The 17763-nt window shown below is 40.0% G+C and overlaps 1 protein-coding gene across 7 annotated transcripts in view; it reads right to left on the reverse strand.

The window, feature by feature from the left end:
* The window catches only part of LOC134543255 (dual 3',5'-cyclic-AMP and -GMP phosphodiesterase 11), a 295462-nt gene that overhangs the window by 76814 nt on the left and 200885 nt on the right, over positions 1-17763 (reverse strand). For 2 of the 7 annotated variants that reach the window (XM_063388163.1, XM_063388162.1), the window contains exon 1: positions 9483-9746. The exons of the other annotated variants lie outside the window; for them this stretch is intronic. In XM_063388163.1, the coding sequence (XP_063244233.1) occupies positions 9483-9561 (79 nt within the window). In that variant the 5' untranslated portion in view covers positions 9562-9746. Of the gene's footprint in view, positions 1-9482; positions 9747-17763 lie in introns of those variants that run through there. 7 annotated transcript variants of the gene reach the window in all.

Raw genomic sequence — 17763 nt, forward strand, 5'->3', positions numbered from 1 at the left:
TTTTGAGAACTTATAAATTTGAATCAAGTTACAAAATCAAGGCTTATCTATCTACGTAAAAATAATTCTACACAGCTCTGTGGCATAGTGGTTGCAGTAAATAATTATTTTAGTAGTTTTCAAGATAAATAAAACTTGACGTTGATATGCGAACATTGTGTTGTAAAACACACATACAATAATACGGTAATAAATATAATAAAATATAATGTAAAACAACAATACAATAATAGAGTATTAAACAACAGCACCAGAATAGTTTGTCTTGTTTTACAGTATTGTGTTGACCGAAAAGAAAAACGAGAACGTATCCTAAACCGGGTGTACCAAAACTCCTCGATTATTTCAACACCGGCTGATTAGCTCCTCAAACAACGGCTCCGAAGGATCGATCGTAGGACACAATGAGTGATCATCCAAGGCCGTCAACAAGGAGTAGTCGCGAAATGCTCTCCCCCCTTCCCTGTTATCCACGAGGCGTGCTGGTTATCGTGGTCGCGTCCCGGCCGGTGTGTGCCGTGCAGATATCCCGACTGGTTATAACGATTACTTGAAAGGAAAATAATGTATATATACGCCGACCATGTCAACAAGTTTCAGTCGTCCTCGCTCCGCTAGTAGTCCCCCGCGACCAGGCCTTGAGTGTCGCCGATAATTTTCACGTCCGATGACCGACCACGATGACGACGGCTCCACCCGTACGCAACTAACAGGCCCCTTGTACAACCGTAACACCAAGACACGCGAAATTTTTTTTCATTTACCCCCCTTCAATACGGATACCAAAAATAAAATAAGTTCCAGGTCAGCTTAAACACGATTTTTCTGAGGGATATCCTATTCCAATTTTAACGCCACAACCCCCCACCCCCTCCTCAATCAACCGCAGAAAAGTCTAGGCTCGCCACTTGGGGGTAACATTTCTGCGTGACAAGGACAGATTACAAACAAAAAAGTGCGCGCCTGGAGTCCACGTGCGACAAAAGTGAAACTTCTTGCGTATTAGGTATAGATAGAGATAAATTAATATTTTTTTAATTGAAAAAGAGGTAATACTTTTGACAAAAGTAAGAATGCGGGTATGATAGGAATATGGTAGCGTCAATCCTTAGCCGTTACGAAAATTGAGAATTAGACAACACAAGCAGCGTCATTGCTGAGTCATTTCTACCTCTCCCCTGCCGTATCCCCTTCCGGCCGTTGCAACTAGCATATAGCAAGCTACCTCTCCCTTTTTTTTTTTTGCGTTCTTCCCATTCGACCGCTAGCGCATGCGTTGGAGTGGCGTCGCCGCTGAAGCACTCTCCTGCTCTATCGGTTCCACCACCACGTACCTAACTATTCCCCTCTAATGCGATCGGAATTCTGGTAACGCTCGAAAATTTTTGCCCCCTCAGTACAGAAGTTTCACCTTAAAAAAAGTCTTCGCACGTTTTAAAATAAAAATCTTTGCAAAAGTGAGTAAGTCTTTTAATACTAGCCAGAGATTTGGATGTGTACTATCTAACCTCGGTAACGAACACAATCATATGTTCTCATTTTGCAAATATACTTATTATACGACACTGACAGGAAATGTTAAAGTAGAATTCTTTAAATAATTCTGAGCGTGATAAATACATACGAAAAATTTTTTTCAACTACATCTATGGACGCGAACCACACGTAGTTTCCGCACCCGCCGCTAGAAATCGTTTCTGGAGAAGCAGATAAATTTTAAACTCAATATTGAAACGGCTCATAATAGCGAAAAAGACTGGGAAAATTACAAAACCCCGGTTTTCGACCTTATTTTAGATAGACAAACAATTTTATTAAAATTTTGCCCATCTTGTCTAAATTCATTACAGAGTTAATACTATAGTTTTTCCTTTGTCTTTGTTAAGTTTGGTTCGCTAAATCCGCCACAATGACAGCACCGTGGTTACACATTTCAGTTCCATTTAATAAATGACTCCACCAAAAGCCGTGTACCGAGAGCTAAGACGTTACACATCAAAATATGCACGTGATCATAATTAGGATAAACACTTGCGTGACGCTTTACCACTGTTAAGACGAAATTTAGTTAACAAATTTAGAAGGAATTTGAAACGAAGCGTTAAACGCGAAATAAGTACCGTGATAAATTTAAAGCAAAAGCCCTCAAGTAATACCTAGTACCTAACATGGCGTGTGAGACTGAATGGCCAAACAATTCTAGTTACGCGAAGGAAAAAAAAAAATATTTTAATTGATGTCCACAATTCAAACCACCTCGTTTTATTTTCTTATATGACTGTATTTTCGTATAAGTTTAATTATGGTACATTTACGTACATACAAGGGTTTAAAAAACCGTATACACAGGTTTTTTAATGGTACACAAAACTAAATAGTGTCCCAACCACTATCAATATGGTACGTCTCAAACGCAGCCGGGCAACCGGCGTGGAATGAGGAAAAGGGGATAGTGGAGACGAAATGGCAGAAGGGAGGAAGCTGTTATCTGGTTATCTCGGCGGCGGCGCGAAAGGGCAGGGCACTTCCGGGGGGAAAAAAAGAAATCTGAAAGAACAACGGTCAGAGGGGAAAGCCACAAAGGAAAGGAACAACAGGCGACTGTTGGTCTGCTCCGGGACCCCTCTGAGGGAGGATGAAGCACGAGGAAAACGATAAGACGACTTCAAAATGTCTTCTCGTTCCATTCCTCGTCTCAGTGCCACCTGCTGAAGACATCTCCCGAAATGTCTGCAGCAAAATTCAAGTTTTGCCAGCGTTTACGATCGGACAATCTTACAACCACATAAAAATAAAACGGATTAAATTACCTTTTCTTCTTCACGACCGCCGTTTAGTGAGGCGGGATGATAATTGCGACACTCGCTAGTGCTTCTAGCGCGGCATCGCCTCTAAGTGCAAGGCTGTGGACTTGCTCAGTCTTCTCGTCGTGCATAGGGCAAATATGAGTCTCGAGCGACAACTATAGCATAATATGGCGAAGAAATGAAGATAAAGGTGTAATGCAAGTCCCTTGGCGCGCTTGCGTTCCTTGACAGTTTTATAAACCCGGGCAAACTATACCGTTTCTTTCTAGCATAAATTCGCCACACGAGTAACGTTTTTTGCATCAATATTTTAAACGAAATATTGTTCAATAAACAAAATTGCTAACATCCTAAACTATACAAACATATGTTTATCACTCTCCAATTAAGCCTGGTTATCACATGACAAGTTGTTATTTATGTAAATTTAACACTATACGCCTCTTGAGTTTGTTGTTCTGTTACAAAAAAATTTAATGGATATTTACTAAGTGTAAAAAGTCGCTGAAGTGATAGTAATCACGAAAACTTTGAGCGACATTTTACACTAATATTACAGTTAGGGAGTAGATTTTAAAAATTTCTAAGACAACAACAAATGCATGAGAAATGGTGTTAAATTTACATAAATAGTCCTTAGCTAAAAGTAAATACCAGAATATGGAGGGAAAAAATCAACAAAGCGTGTGAGACCCCACCTCAACAATTTACCGAAACAAATTCTGATGGTACGAAATAACTTTTTTTTAATACAACTAGTTCCGTGATAACTAGATTTATTCGGTAACAGCCTTAGCTGAGCTTTCAACGGCAAAATTAATTATATACAGTGTTTTTACAGTGGTGTGCCATACGGCCGCCTGTCAGTTCGTACTTTATCGGAGTTCCGTTTAGCTAACGTAACAAAACATCCACCAAGTTTCAAGAGTCTTGAAACAATATCTCGTCTGTTGACTCTGCGCCAACATTCGACACTGGGAGCAGGCGTGAAAAAACGCGAAACAAACTCAATAACTCTATAAAGTTTTAACAGTAGTAGTAATTTGAAAAGTTAACTCTGAAGAAACACGAAATCTCACGTATAAATATTAGTTTAACGCAGTTTCCCTTGAGGTAGTTTACCAAGTTATTTTTATTCTATTATATGCTTTTGCGCATAATTTTAAACAAATTAATAAAATAACTTTTTTCTTCTAAAAAAACCTTACTAATTTTTTTTTAAATAAAAAATATAAATCAAACCTGGCATGTACTAAAAGCATAAAATCATGTGGTATCCAGTTTTGAATTAACCTTTCGTAATCAGCCTTCGTCTTGAAAGTGATTATGTTAAGTATATCAATCATAAATCAATAAAAATTAGGCCCCCCCCCCCCCCAAAGCCTGAAAAACTCAGCTTTCTATGGTTTTGGGAAAACTTAATTTTTGATTTCATGAACGATTTACTAAAAATAAAGATTTTAAAGACGAACGATTAACCGAAAACTTAATTTCTGTGCCACCCCCCCCCCCCCCCCCCCACTTCCGGGCCAAAAAGGGCTCTACACCTATGCGTACGAACTATGTACTACCCTTTAATGACAGTACAAATCATCAACGGTTCTAGTTTGTCTAATATTTTTACATAATATGAGAACAATACTGGTAAATGGTTTGCTAGCCTAAGTATTTCGAAGACAAATTACTTTATTTCATTTCATTTCATGGAATAATCCGAGTGAACTATCTGCTAAATGCCTCATGTAATGCATTAAAAAAAAAAAAGTGCACTCTTGTTAACTAGGTAGCCAATGGTTGGGTCACACTGCTTCTCTCTTTCAACTCAATAAATATCCGGTAAATTTTCGTGGTCCCAATTTACTGATTGTGTGGGCTGGAACAGGAGTGCGCATTAGAAAGTAAAAAGCCACGTCAGAAAGAGAAAGAAAGGAGAAAATAGAAAAGGATAAAGAGAAAAAGAGAGAATCGTAGAAAAGGAAAAGAAGAGGGGAAAAAGAGGGGAACGTATGAGAGGAAACAGGGTAGAGGAGAGGGAAAGAGAGAGAGGTAGAGAGAGATAGGAAGATACACATACACACACACACTCGCCGCCGCCTCCATAAAAATCCCCCCCTCTCTCTGCAGCACTACACTTTACCCCAGCCGACACGCGGGACAGCCGCGCTCCATTCATGACTCGCCGCGGCAGTACTACCACCTACGACGGCGGTCGCACAGCTGACGGGGGAACTGACGAACGAGGTCACGTCAGCCCAGACCGCTTCCGGCCCGTACCAAGCCAGTGGGTGGGGATGGGGGGGGGGGGGGGGCTTCTCGTCAGGCGAGAACCCTTTGTGCGCGGGTTTCCGCTGCTCTCCCGTGGCGCGTCATATGCAGGGTTTCGTACTAGATCTAGTACTTTTATAAGTTTTTTTTAGTGGTCAAGTGCAGATCTAGTACTTTTTTTTCTTTAATAAAATATTATTACAGTAACTCCAATATGTTTTATTATTAAGCGTAATTATTTATAAAAAAAACTATGGAATGTATGTGTGTGTTTGGTGTGATATATTTAAGTTAGAACATTGCAATGTCTTAATAACATCCTAAATTGTTAAAACCATAACAAATTATAATTTAGTACTTTTTTTTTCAAATATAGTAACTTTTTTCTCGCCTAAGTTGGTACGAAATATTTTTTTTTCCTTGTGGACACCCTGGTCATATGCCGGGATCGCAACACGTTGACGGCGCGGCGCCCACAGAGTTTTTAAAACCACGTTGTCAACGAAAAATAAAACGATCGTGCGTAAAATGTTAACTGACGCCACCAAACAATAAAACAGCCATCAATGTTTGCAGGTATTTATTATAAACATGTTCGAGAGAGAGTAATTTGTTTTATTCAATTGTAAAATAACTGAATATAAAACCATTTCAAAGAATTCACAGATAAATTGAGTAGTCGAAACATCTAAAAATAATTAATAGAATTACCAATGCAAAAGTCTAACCATCTTTACAAAAAAAAAAAAAATTCCGACACGCGTTTCGGTAACGACGACATGGAAATAAAAAAACTATTTATAATCGGCAATTATGTCGCGTCCGCCATCTTTCGCAATGAGGTAACAGAAGTTGTCGAACTTGGCTGGTTAGAAACCTACGCTTCACCGCCGTCACACTTTTGTGATTACAGGCATCACTTCTCTCAAATTTGATACGTACTTCTAGAAAATAGATCCAGTGGTCCTGCCCCCATAACATAGAAAGCCCTCTCTCTGAAGAACAAAATTTTACAGGAAATAAGAAAACAACCACAAAACTTGAGTAAGAGCTAGTATTAATTTCACTAAAATTCATCACTGTATGGATTTAGGGCTTCATAATGTCATATAAAGATGTATTTGTTAGAAAAATACGGAAACTCTGCAAAAAAAAAATTGAAATAAGTAGGGCTTAGGGCCTTTTAACTTATCAGGGGTCTTCGTATCCTCCCGTCACTTGCGTCCAGTCAGTGAGTGTAAACAACTTCACGTGGTTGGCATGTGTTCGTAAACAAGCGTCATATGTTGCTTTACTAGTGACAGTTTGGAAGTATGTTAACATTGGTACTACTTTTGCCAACTCTCAGATTAGAGAACAATTACAAGACAGACACTCGTGTTCGTAGACTGTCGAAACTATGGCACTAGCTGAAAAATGTCATAAAACAAACCAGTGGACTTGCTTTGAACTAGTGACAACTATAAATAATTCATGGTGTCAAAGAAATGTTCCAAGTGTACTGCACATATATTTGCATGTTAAGCATTATTCACGGGAATCAATGGTAACCTCATGGAGGTATTTGCAAACATTGTAGAAGACAATACAGGAAACAGCACGAGACGAGTTCCTAGCAGGCCTCTAAAATCTAAAAAAAAAAAAATGTGTTTTTCGTATTACTCTAAAGTTCTGAATGTATTCATGCTTCAAAATTATATACATTAAAATTAATAGCAATTTAAGCGAAATAAAAACTTACGCTGAACATCACTTGTCTCGCAGATTTTTCACGTATTTCCTGCATTAACCTACTACAGTACAAGGTATTTGTTTTTGAAGTGGGTGTCGTCGTAGAGTTGTAAGTCTTCCTGGTTACCAATTGGTAAGCGAAACCTACCGTTGTTGTGTGAAGCCCTAAGTTGGAAGTTCAACAGCTTGCAAGGAATAGCTAGGAAGAATCTTAAAAAAATATACCCATCATGAAGTGAATATTAACGAAGACTAACACAGCCACGGATTATCGGAAAGCTTCGTTATAATAATAAAAATAGGTATTGTTATTCAAAGGGAAAGGGGTCAGGACGAGTTCAGGTCATTGTGGACACAAAACATGGGAAATAGTGGTCACATCCACACTAACTTATTGGGTCATAATTCTCATTGATGTTTCTTTAATCTCTGTGAAACTATAAAACCAGTTGCACTAAGGTGTACAGAGTTCTCTAGTGGAAAAATATAGGACGAAACTATTCAGCAATCAAAAAGGCATATCGATACAAATTGCATTCACGTCTCTACACGAGCACTAGTTTCTACTAGTTTCAAAAGGCTGTACGAGCCATGAGTTTTAGGTACGTCATCTAATAAAATATCCATCCAGAAGCTTTCGCTTCGATAACCGTGACTGTTTGCATTCTATGTTCACGCAGTAAAATTACAAGCCCGTCACTCAAATGTCCCCGAGAGCTGTACCCGTGATGGAAAGAACACTCAAGCCAGTTCTACACAACGGAAACAGACACCCCAAACACGCGATATACTACATCGTGTGTGGGGCTCAAAAGTACTGTATGATGACCATAAATTTTGTCAAGCGATATGAACAGAAATGTAATCAGTGAAGGCGTTCGTATTTCTATATTTTTTTTTACGTTTGCCCCCAAACCGCCACAAAAAAAACCTCTCAAGCCAAGTTTAGCCTTCATGGACATATTTAAAAAGTCCAGTTACTTCGCACGAAGTCAACAACGAACGTCGGCAATGTACACATTCTCATCACATATACGTAATAAATATGTTTTCCGTAACCTTTTGTTATCCGAACGAACATTACACATATCACAAGCGATCTGCAACATCCATTACTGCTACTAACTACTTTCCAAACAAATAAACCGCACGTACTTTTGTCAACTCCACTGCTATCAAAACATGAAATCCTTCTCGAATCCAATCCCATTGTCCTACTCCCATGGCGTCATTCATTTTACCTACAATTATTTACACGTAATAATCTTCCGCGCTTGCCGGAACCTATAACTAGGATTGACCCAAATAATACTAAACTCATTAGGTTTATTAAAACAGTTATTATAACAGTTGACTGAAATATACCAAAAAAGCATAAATTCGTGAGTTTAAATTGAATTTTACATTAACAAGCTGATTTCAAGGCTGAAAAAATCTTTGTAATACCTACTTATCATGATCACTTAGTGGCTTAGCTACTGCTTGAATGTGTGTGAATGTATGAATATCATCTTGTTTTGACAACGCTGGATTTTGTGTTGAAACACTTTCCAGCAAGTGCAAGACCATGCTTAATTTTAAGTTAGAAGTAAGTTAGCTTTTTTGATTAAATTGAGAAATGGTTACTTCTTATAGGTATTTGAACGTTTGGTTAAAGCTTAATTCTGTTTTCTATCGCATTACCCATTTTATCAACGATAATGTTTATGTTATGATTCGTTTTGTAAAATTTCAATGCATGATGTAATAGAAGAAAATGTTAGTGTGAGAAAAAGAGTATCGCCTTAACTTCGCCGTCAATAAAGACGATAACAAATAAATAAGCTGTCTACATATTTAAACTCCAAGGAGTGGAAACCATCCAGACTTACATGAACACACCAAATGCAAGCGTAGACCCCTAAGGCCCGCTCGCTCTACAATGGCACGGAAACGGAAAAGGATTGCAACCCTTGGACAATCTCAAGCTTACGAAATATTAATATATATATATATATATATGTGTGTGTTTTTTTTTCTTCGAAACCATAGTACCGTAGAATTTACGTAAATAAATCAAACGACACAATATTAACAGAGCACTAAATGTTATTGTACTTGAAACCATTTTTAACGTATTACGAACATAAACAAACATGGCTACCACAGCAGACAAGTACTCGGCTTCTATTTGTCGCAAGGAAGAGCTCAGCATCGCCGAGCTAATTCGTACGGGGCCCGTCTAGAAACCCTTGTTCCGCGAGATCTGTCTCCGTTTCAGTGCCATTGTAGAACGGGCGTAAACGTAAAGCTGCGAGGCAAAGGTCCGCCGAAGGACCAATGGCACCTGCTACCGCAACACTCGCAATCTCTCAAAGCGAGGCAGCGCTGGAAACAAATGTAACCCAAACCCGGCTCAGGCACGTTGCGCAAGCCCTAGTCAAACAATACAGTGCAGTCCAAAGGTTAAGCCCGCATTTTTTTTTTTTTCGCACGGCAACGGATCCGCCCAATCTGCGGGCGAGTACCAGCGTGACCCTGAAATTCGTTAACGTCCGAAACCAAGACCCAAAGCGCTCCACGCGAAAATAAAATGAAACCTCACCTGATGAAGCATCCAGGGAAAGACACAGGAATCATCAACAAAGCCCAGAGGGGACGACAAAAAAAAAGTGTTACGTTAAAACACTTTGCACTTACTTTTGAAAATGTTCAACACCCGCATCGAGATCTTCAGCGACTTGAACCTCTTGTAGTTCTTCTTCTTGCGTCCTAACATGGGGCCGACTCGGCGCTGGTCCCGTGGCTACGCGAAAAGAAACAAGTCCGCCGCATCAATGACACGCACGCGCGTACACACCACGCACACCCCGCGGAAGAAGGCCGAAGAGAGGTCACAGCGGCACGGACGCACCACAGCGCATCTGACCCGGTCGCCTGTCGGCCGCTGACTGACTGTGACTGAGGAACGGCGGGCTGGGAAACTTCAAGCGTGGACCCCGCTCTCTCTCTCTCACTCTCTCCCTCCCCCCCTCCCCAGCAACACCAGCAGGCGTCTTTCTCTTACCCTCCCCCCCTTTCCCCTTCTTTTTCCAACAACACAATCCTTCGCGTGGCGCCGCCACCGCTACTACCGCCGCTGAAAACATTTCGCCTCGCCGACGCGACGGAGAGAAAGAGACACGTCACACGGCGTTCGCTTGCGCGCGCAACCGCACGCCCCCCGCTCCCTTCATCCATCCAACTCCCTCACTACTCGTCAGCACGTCACAGGGCGAACGCGTCGCAAATATTTGCGATCGCCTGCGCAGCGGGTCCTTCCCTCCCCCCCCCCCCCTTAACCTTGCCGGGGGGGGGGCGTTAAGGGGGGGGGGGGGTTTCTTCGTGGCTGCGCTCCAACTCTCTCGCGAAACCATTCATTCGCAGGAACACCTCTTCTCTTCCCCTCCCCGCACCCACGCGACCAGCACTAATAGACAACAGGAGGAAACCTTCTCGTGATTGGCTACGTGAAGAAGGGGACCCCCACTCCCTTGTCAAGTATTTATACAGCCCTGACGAACACCTCGTTCGCCGGGCCCCGCTTCCCGCGCGTAACTTAAAAAACGTCATTCACGTTAATGTCAAGTACGTACTTACGGTATGGACGTCATACAATTTTTACCAAGACGCAAGCAAGAGTAATGGGCTCAAAGCAAAGCAGTTGCGCCGCTGAAGCCTCGAATGAATACACACGTTTAGCGTATTTGAAGTGACTTGGCCCGCTAGTTGAACTGATTTTAAGTTTTTGGAATGCATTGGAATGACTTCAGCTCGCTTTTAGGAAAAGACTTGTCAAAAATATTTTTTATAGATCCTCGTTTATCATTCGTTGAAAGCCATGTCAAGAAATTCACTTCTACGTGCAAGAAAAAGAACGCTCACGCCATAGACTGCGAACATATCTCCCCTAACAATGAATAGTTACAGAGAAAAAGTTGAAGATTACGAAATCCCTCCACGCGAAGACCCAGAAACGCTTCACGAAAGCACAGCCCAAGGACGTTAAGGCCGTGCAGTAAGTAAAACCTCTACACACACTAGACATCGCAATATTCCTTGATCTACAAACAGGCTCTAACGTATTTTGGAACACCAAGCGGCTCCGATTCAAGTTGCTGAGCATGCAGTAGGCCTATGCAAATATGTACACAAAGCTTCGCCGCACCCAGTTATCTTTGCAAAAATGACATGAATGAATTCCAGAATTCTGGCTTTGATTTGGTTAAGCTTGTACAGTAAAGTGTGTGTTGTTCACTGTTCGCAGTAAACTGTTGGTCACAAGTTTGCACTGGAACCCACGTTGCTTAAAAACTTTGAGTGGTGTAACTAGACCTATAATGCTTTTACGTTGCAGTTGATGCAAAGAAAAAATATTGGTTTCTTGTTTCATCGGTAGATCTCTACTAATAACTACAATCATTTTTGACGTGAAACTTCTTTGGGCGCGATGGAAGTAAAATTTCAAGAACGAATTTCAACGCAAAGTTTTCGTAAAACATTACTGTGAAACGATTTCTGGCGCTAAAAAGGTTGCGGTGGTGCAAAGAATTCCCGGGTCTCGTTCCCTTGGGTGGACTTCACGTGGCGGCGTGCGGCTCAGGTTGAACCCCGCCATGCTGCAGGGATAGGCGGGTCGCGGCGGTAGGGACCCGCCTGCGCCTGACGCCATCAGTCTTGCTGGCATACAGCAAGGGAGTATTTGGGCAGAGGGCAACACACGGGGTCTGAGCTTATTGTTGTGCACCGCGCCACGGACCACATTCGCAAGATAATTGTGTTCTTTCAAGTGCGTATTATTCTAATTACTTGTGGAAATCAGTATTGTTTAAACGGTGTTATATTAGTATTGTTTTAGCTGTGTAACGAAATATTTTTTTGCTGGTATAATGTGTTTTACACTTCAGTTTAGGGTACCGAGTTAACGCATTTTCAACATGAAACATCAATAATAATCTTTCTTTACGAACAAAACATTCAGAATCTTGTTGAATGTACAACAAAAAAAAAAATTTTTTTTCTTTCGCCCACGCTTGTGTTGGTTTTGTTTACAACGAAACACTTAACTCGAAGTCGGAATCAGGCGTAGTTTTTCTACAAGATTCAGTTATCTGAGATTATCAAGAACTCTTCGTTTCTATCAGGTTAATTCGTGGTTTAGAAATCCGTAAATTTCCTGTAATTTATAACAGTGTAGCCGGAGCGTAAAGTAAAACAAATCAAAGGACTCCGTAACTGCCGGCATTCCTCAGAAAAGGACGGGTTACATTTTGAGAAGACACATAAAAAAAAGCACACGATCAGGCACAACTTATAACTACACACCGCCATGCCAGTTGAGGCCGGGCCCCATCAGAGTCCCAACTCCCACTGCAAGCACAAATCCCTGTTACTTTCCACAAGATAAATACTTGCCCAGATGGGGCCTAACCTGCATATTAAAAATTCAAAATCAAAGTGATCATCAAAACCTATGCTGAAAAATGTAAGGTGGCAAAAACATTGACCGAACACATCAAATATATTTTCAAAGTTTATTGTTAATCTTTATATCTCACAAATAGTACAAAAATAGTTATTTTCTTATGACTAGATACCTCTCATAAATAACATATTTTATAATTTACACACAATAAATATTCCTGACTTTAATACTTTCTTTGGTTTTTCAAACTCTAGGCTGGAAGAGCCAACATTTATTATAACGTACATTTAACTGCTTCATGTCTTTAGAAGAAACATAAACAAACTATTAAAACTCTTAAGGAAAAGGTCTTTGGAGAGCTAAAATAAATTATTGAAAGCAATATGGCCGCCAACAAGCAAAATGCACAGAAGGTGCAGCAAATTTTACCAAGTTTCAAATCCACATTAATGAACACCTAAAGCAACTCTAATTTTAAACAGGTGCATCATATTCGCACAAAACACAAGTCCAACAAATACTACTCAAAGTTATTTTCATCATTATCAAAACTTTAAACTCTACTGGCCATTCCATAACAAATAATTACAACACTCATACTTAGCTCTCCAAAACACCTTGCCTTCTGTCAATCTCTCTCTCTCTCTCTCTCTCTCTAATGCCTCATGATGATGTGGGTGATGGTCCTGCTGCTCCATACCTAACTGATCAAAATCCCGGGCTTATATACCCATTTCTCACCCCCCCCCCCCCCCTTCACCCCAATTGCTTTGTAATCAAAGTGTAAAAACATTAGGAAATCAATTTTTTTATTATTTTAAAAAAGTGCGCGGGATCACATTACCAGCAAACACTCTAAAGAACAATACCCGACATCTCCAAGGTTTTATGCTAGGCTAGGATAGGCTAGGTTAGTTAGGTTAGGTTATATTACGCTAGGTTAGGTTAGGTTAGGTTAGGTAAGGTTAGGTTTGATTGTGGTATTTCGGCGTTAGGTACATTTAAGAAACACACACAAATTCATTCAGTTGGTATTTCGGCGTTAAGGTACATTTAAGAAACACACACAAATTCATTCAGTTGTTATTTCGGCGTTGTGGTACACAGCAGTTTTCTAGCTGTCGGCGTTGTGGTCAAGTTTTACATTCGGCGTTATGGTATTTCGGCGTTGTGGTAACGACGGTAGCCTACAACTCACGTAGTTTCAGTTCCCTACCACGTTCGTGCAACTTCGGATTTCTCTCAAAAATTGAAATTAAAAAAAATCGAAGGGTTAAACTTCTGATTTAGCGGCTGAAGTGGCGTTAATACCAAAACGAAAAACTTCGGAAATCTTCGGAAATTCTTGCAGGGAACCGAAACTACGTGAGTTGTAGGCTTCCCGTGGTAACGACCCCGCGTCACAGACATGCTAGTGACGTGTTGCGCCAGACTGGCGACGCGCAGCGACCTGTGTACAGGTACACGCATATATACACTAATACAATGTATATACTCGACTGTATCATGTGCGTGTTGGGCTCTTTTTGGATGGGTAAAATATTGTGAGTTCGCGTCACCGACATACTGCAGTAGCAGTAAGTGAAGTTAAATTGACCGCGTTGAGCGATTTTCTTTTGTGTATTTATATACGTAGTGAATGTTGATTATTTGTGGATTTAAGTTAATACATTTTTTTCAATGCTAAAATCTCATTTCTTCTAATTTTAAAGTTATTATTAGAAGGGGAAAACTTATGGGTTTGCGTCACCAAGATGCTAGTGATATAATACCAAAATCATTTTCTTACATACATTTGACGTAGAAATGATGTCATGTTATGTCGTTTTTTTTTTTGACGATATCCGTTTGTCTGTACGAGATGATTAAATTCAAAAACTACTGATAATATTAATCTGAAATTCAAACACGTTTTAGATAGTCAGGTAACTCATCTCAAATTTTAATATCAATATCCTCCCCCCCCCCCCCTCCAAAAAAAATTGTTTTAATTATTTTAAACATTTACGAGGGGAAATAAACCTCCAGTTTTCCAGATTTATCAAAAAAATGAGTTAATCATGTTTGAAACCAGATATATAATTTTAAAACTTATCAATAAATAATTTCTGCAGTCACACCTCTTGCCGCTAGGTTATTTTTCACTCTCTCGTCCGTGTCGTTAGTATAGAGCTTTTCGGTATTCGCCTCTAGTGTATTTGCTGCCAGCAACAGGCAAGAAGCAGGAGGAGTCGGTGAAGTGGGAAGAAGTTTGTAGAAGGGGTTGGGGGAGGGGGGGGGGGAGAAGTATGCCGGGCAGGTGTGCCCGTACAAGGGCACGGCACACACACTCGAGGGGGCGAGGTGAAAAGGGCCCAGCCTGCTCTCTATTACCATTCCGGGCGCAGGGACCCCGCTGGTTGGTATGCCTGGCCCGCCCCTCCTCACTCACTCCTCTCCCCCCCACAACCACCTTTCCTTCACCAAAAAGTTTGGGTCTACGTGACCACCCGATACACACCGCAGTGCGATGTTGCCAGATCGCGGTGCATATTGCCCAGAGAGACTGGCTGGACACAAATGGGCCTTTTGCCTGGCGACTACCGGAACAGTTTACACTTTCCGACGTGGCGGTCACAATAGCCATTTATTTTGCAGTACGGAACAAACCAAAACAATACGTTAAAACGCTTTATCTCTTGTTTCAAAAGATCTTGCCAAAAAGTTGCAACACTCTCTTCAAGCACATTTTCTCGGACGATAAACGTTTATTAGATAATTAACAAAGTTTGTCGTGTTTAATAAACAAATGAGCGACTGCTTTAGAAGCCATGCTTATTTCATTGCTACCAAAATAATTCAACATTGTCAAAAATTATTCGAAAGTACAATCCTTTGCCATTATACTCACTACGCAAATCCATATATTTACCATTAAATAAATTGTGAACTAAGAATGTTTGTAAAATTACTTTTTTATTGAAGTTGTGAGTAACAAAATTATATGTTGTAATTATATTTAAAACTAAATTTTTCCTTTTTTGGCATTTCTTTAACAGCACAGTTTTTTTTAGTAGACACATCACGCCTATTTAGTTGCGTCCCTCTGGGCGCAGCTCTTTTCCTGCAGAGTGAAGTTTATCAAAAACTGCGCTAACTCTAAGGCCTGGGGCTGTCTTTCCATTCAATAAATAAAAAAAAACACACACAACAACACACATACAATAACACTTAACAACACACACAACACAATAACACATATACCACACACGCACACAACACACACCTCTAACATAACGACTGCCATACTGTTTTAACTTTGATAATGGCAATCAAAGTTTATGTAAACTAAACTTGAATAGATAATCACAACTATCTTATTAGCATTTATTGCCACACTAACTTCGTGAATGCGGGAGAACTTTGCCCTTTAGAATTTCTTAAAAATCTTTTCAAAAAGTGTGAAAGTGTCACTAAAATTCATTGTCACGTCGAAAACTACGATACGGATGACTCGCTAAGCTTATTCAAAATGCTTAAATAAAATAATTAAAGCTCCGTGTAAATACGTCCTTAGACAAGCTAACATTTCGTGAATCTAAAGGGACTTTAATAATTCAAAATTATCCTGGTTACATCCGAAAATCTTTCAAATTACCATTTTTAATGAACTGAATACTTTGGCGGACCTTTAAAAATGACACAAAAACCCATTTGAATTTTTTTTATAACAATATACGCTTTTCGAGTCAACAGAATAATTCTTTGGAAATACAAGTTTCATTAGTATTTAATTCCTTGCGTATATCATTAATATTTATAATTGCTTCAGGCGTTGTTACACTACTAATTTTAATCAAATGTTCGGTCAACGCAAGACGCAAGTCATTTGATAAATACGTCCATTAACAACACTAGCACGTGCTAAAAACAAGGCAAGAACTGTAAGTGAATCGGATCAAAACCACGCCAATTGAATTTGAAACAAAAAAAAAACTAACCGACCGCACCACTGAAGGAACTGTAGATAGAGTATGTGAGGAAACAGGTGTGTGGAGTAAATGTTATATCATATAGGTATATAATTATCCATTTGCTTTATATGCACTTTAGAGTTGTAAAAAATGCATAGCATACATAGGCTATACGTAATTTTGCTTAAACTTTATGGAGTAAAGACATTTGGTTATTTTTTACTACCAAAAAGTGTATTTAATTTTTCTTGTCGGCACACCAGTATTAAGATATATTTTAAACAAACATGTGTTCTTTATGAGTTACAGAAGCCTCAATGAGATAATTGGGTGGTAAACTCTTTATTTGTACATTTGAAAGTACATGTAAAAATATAATACATCGTAACTAAAAAAAAAAATCAATCAAATCGAGTATTTTCAATTTAAAAAAAGGTTTAGCCTATACAATGCAATTATTGTAAAAACATGTCACCCATTTCCTTCGCCCAATAACGGCTGATCTTTACCAATTTTCGATGTATAAACATCTTGGCTCTCTGTATACGACATTTAGTAGGAGTAATTTCGTGGATGGAAAGGAAGTCTCATGAAACGGAAATGTGTAACTACGGTGCTGCCTGCGGCACATGGTTGCGAACCACACAGTTCACCAAGCCGAGGGGAAACTTTATAGTGTAAAAGGTTTAGTGAATTTTAACAAGCTGAGGTTTGGTATTATTTTTTCAAGTGTTTTTCGCTTTTATCGGAGCCGATCCATTATATACTGTAGTTTATAATCGAATGATTCGATAGTCGACGTCTGCTGCGGCAGCGAATTCTAGCGGCGGGTACGGAAACTTAAAGAGTTATTCGCGTCCAGGAATGTAGTTTAAAACACAATTTGCGTATATTTATCACGCCAGCCTTTAAAAAAAATATATACTTTAAATTCCGTGTCCGAGTTTCGTATTATAAGTGTATTTGCAACACGAGAACAAGTGAATTTTCTCGTTACCGAGGTTAGATGTTACACATCTCTGGCGAGTACTGAAAGACTCGCTCACTTTTTTTTCTTCCCCCAAATCATGAATATCTACCGAATAGCGGCAAACGGACGAGTAGGGACTCCCGAACGGGAACTAGCCATCCCGGACTCCACACGATATGGTCAGAGATACGTGCGGTCGACGACAGCGAGGCGTTTCCGTGCACACGATGACGTCACGTGTTTTCCATTGCCTCGACGCGACAAGAGGAATTTTGATAAGTTTCATCCTGGTTTCGAAGAGTGCTCGCGGTACAGAGTCGAAGCGCATTCTCCCAAATGGAGTTAGGAGGTTTAATTTGCATGTGGAAAAATTGTCGCGAAATCATTGTCTCGGGCTGCTTTACATCGTGAGGTTTCGGCATTTCTTCTGTGTTGGCACGAAACTATTTTTTTTTCCTTATCCGGGTTAGCGAGGGACTTAGGTGTGTCTCATGTCAGGTAGTGTCTCTTGCATCGTGTGCTTTTGTGCGGGGATTGGCCAGCCATGGCAGCGATTGAAGCCATGAGTAACTCCCGCTATATTACATCTGGATC

This window comes from Bacillus rossius, assembly GCF_032445375.1.
Source record: "Bacillus rossius redtenbacheri isolate Brsri chromosome 9 unlocalized genomic scaffold, Brsri_v3 Brsri_v3_scf9_2, whole genome shotgun sequence".
NCBI classification, from domain to species: Eukaryota; Metazoa; Arthropoda; class Insecta; order Phasmatodea; family Bacillidae; genus Bacillus; species Bacillus rossius.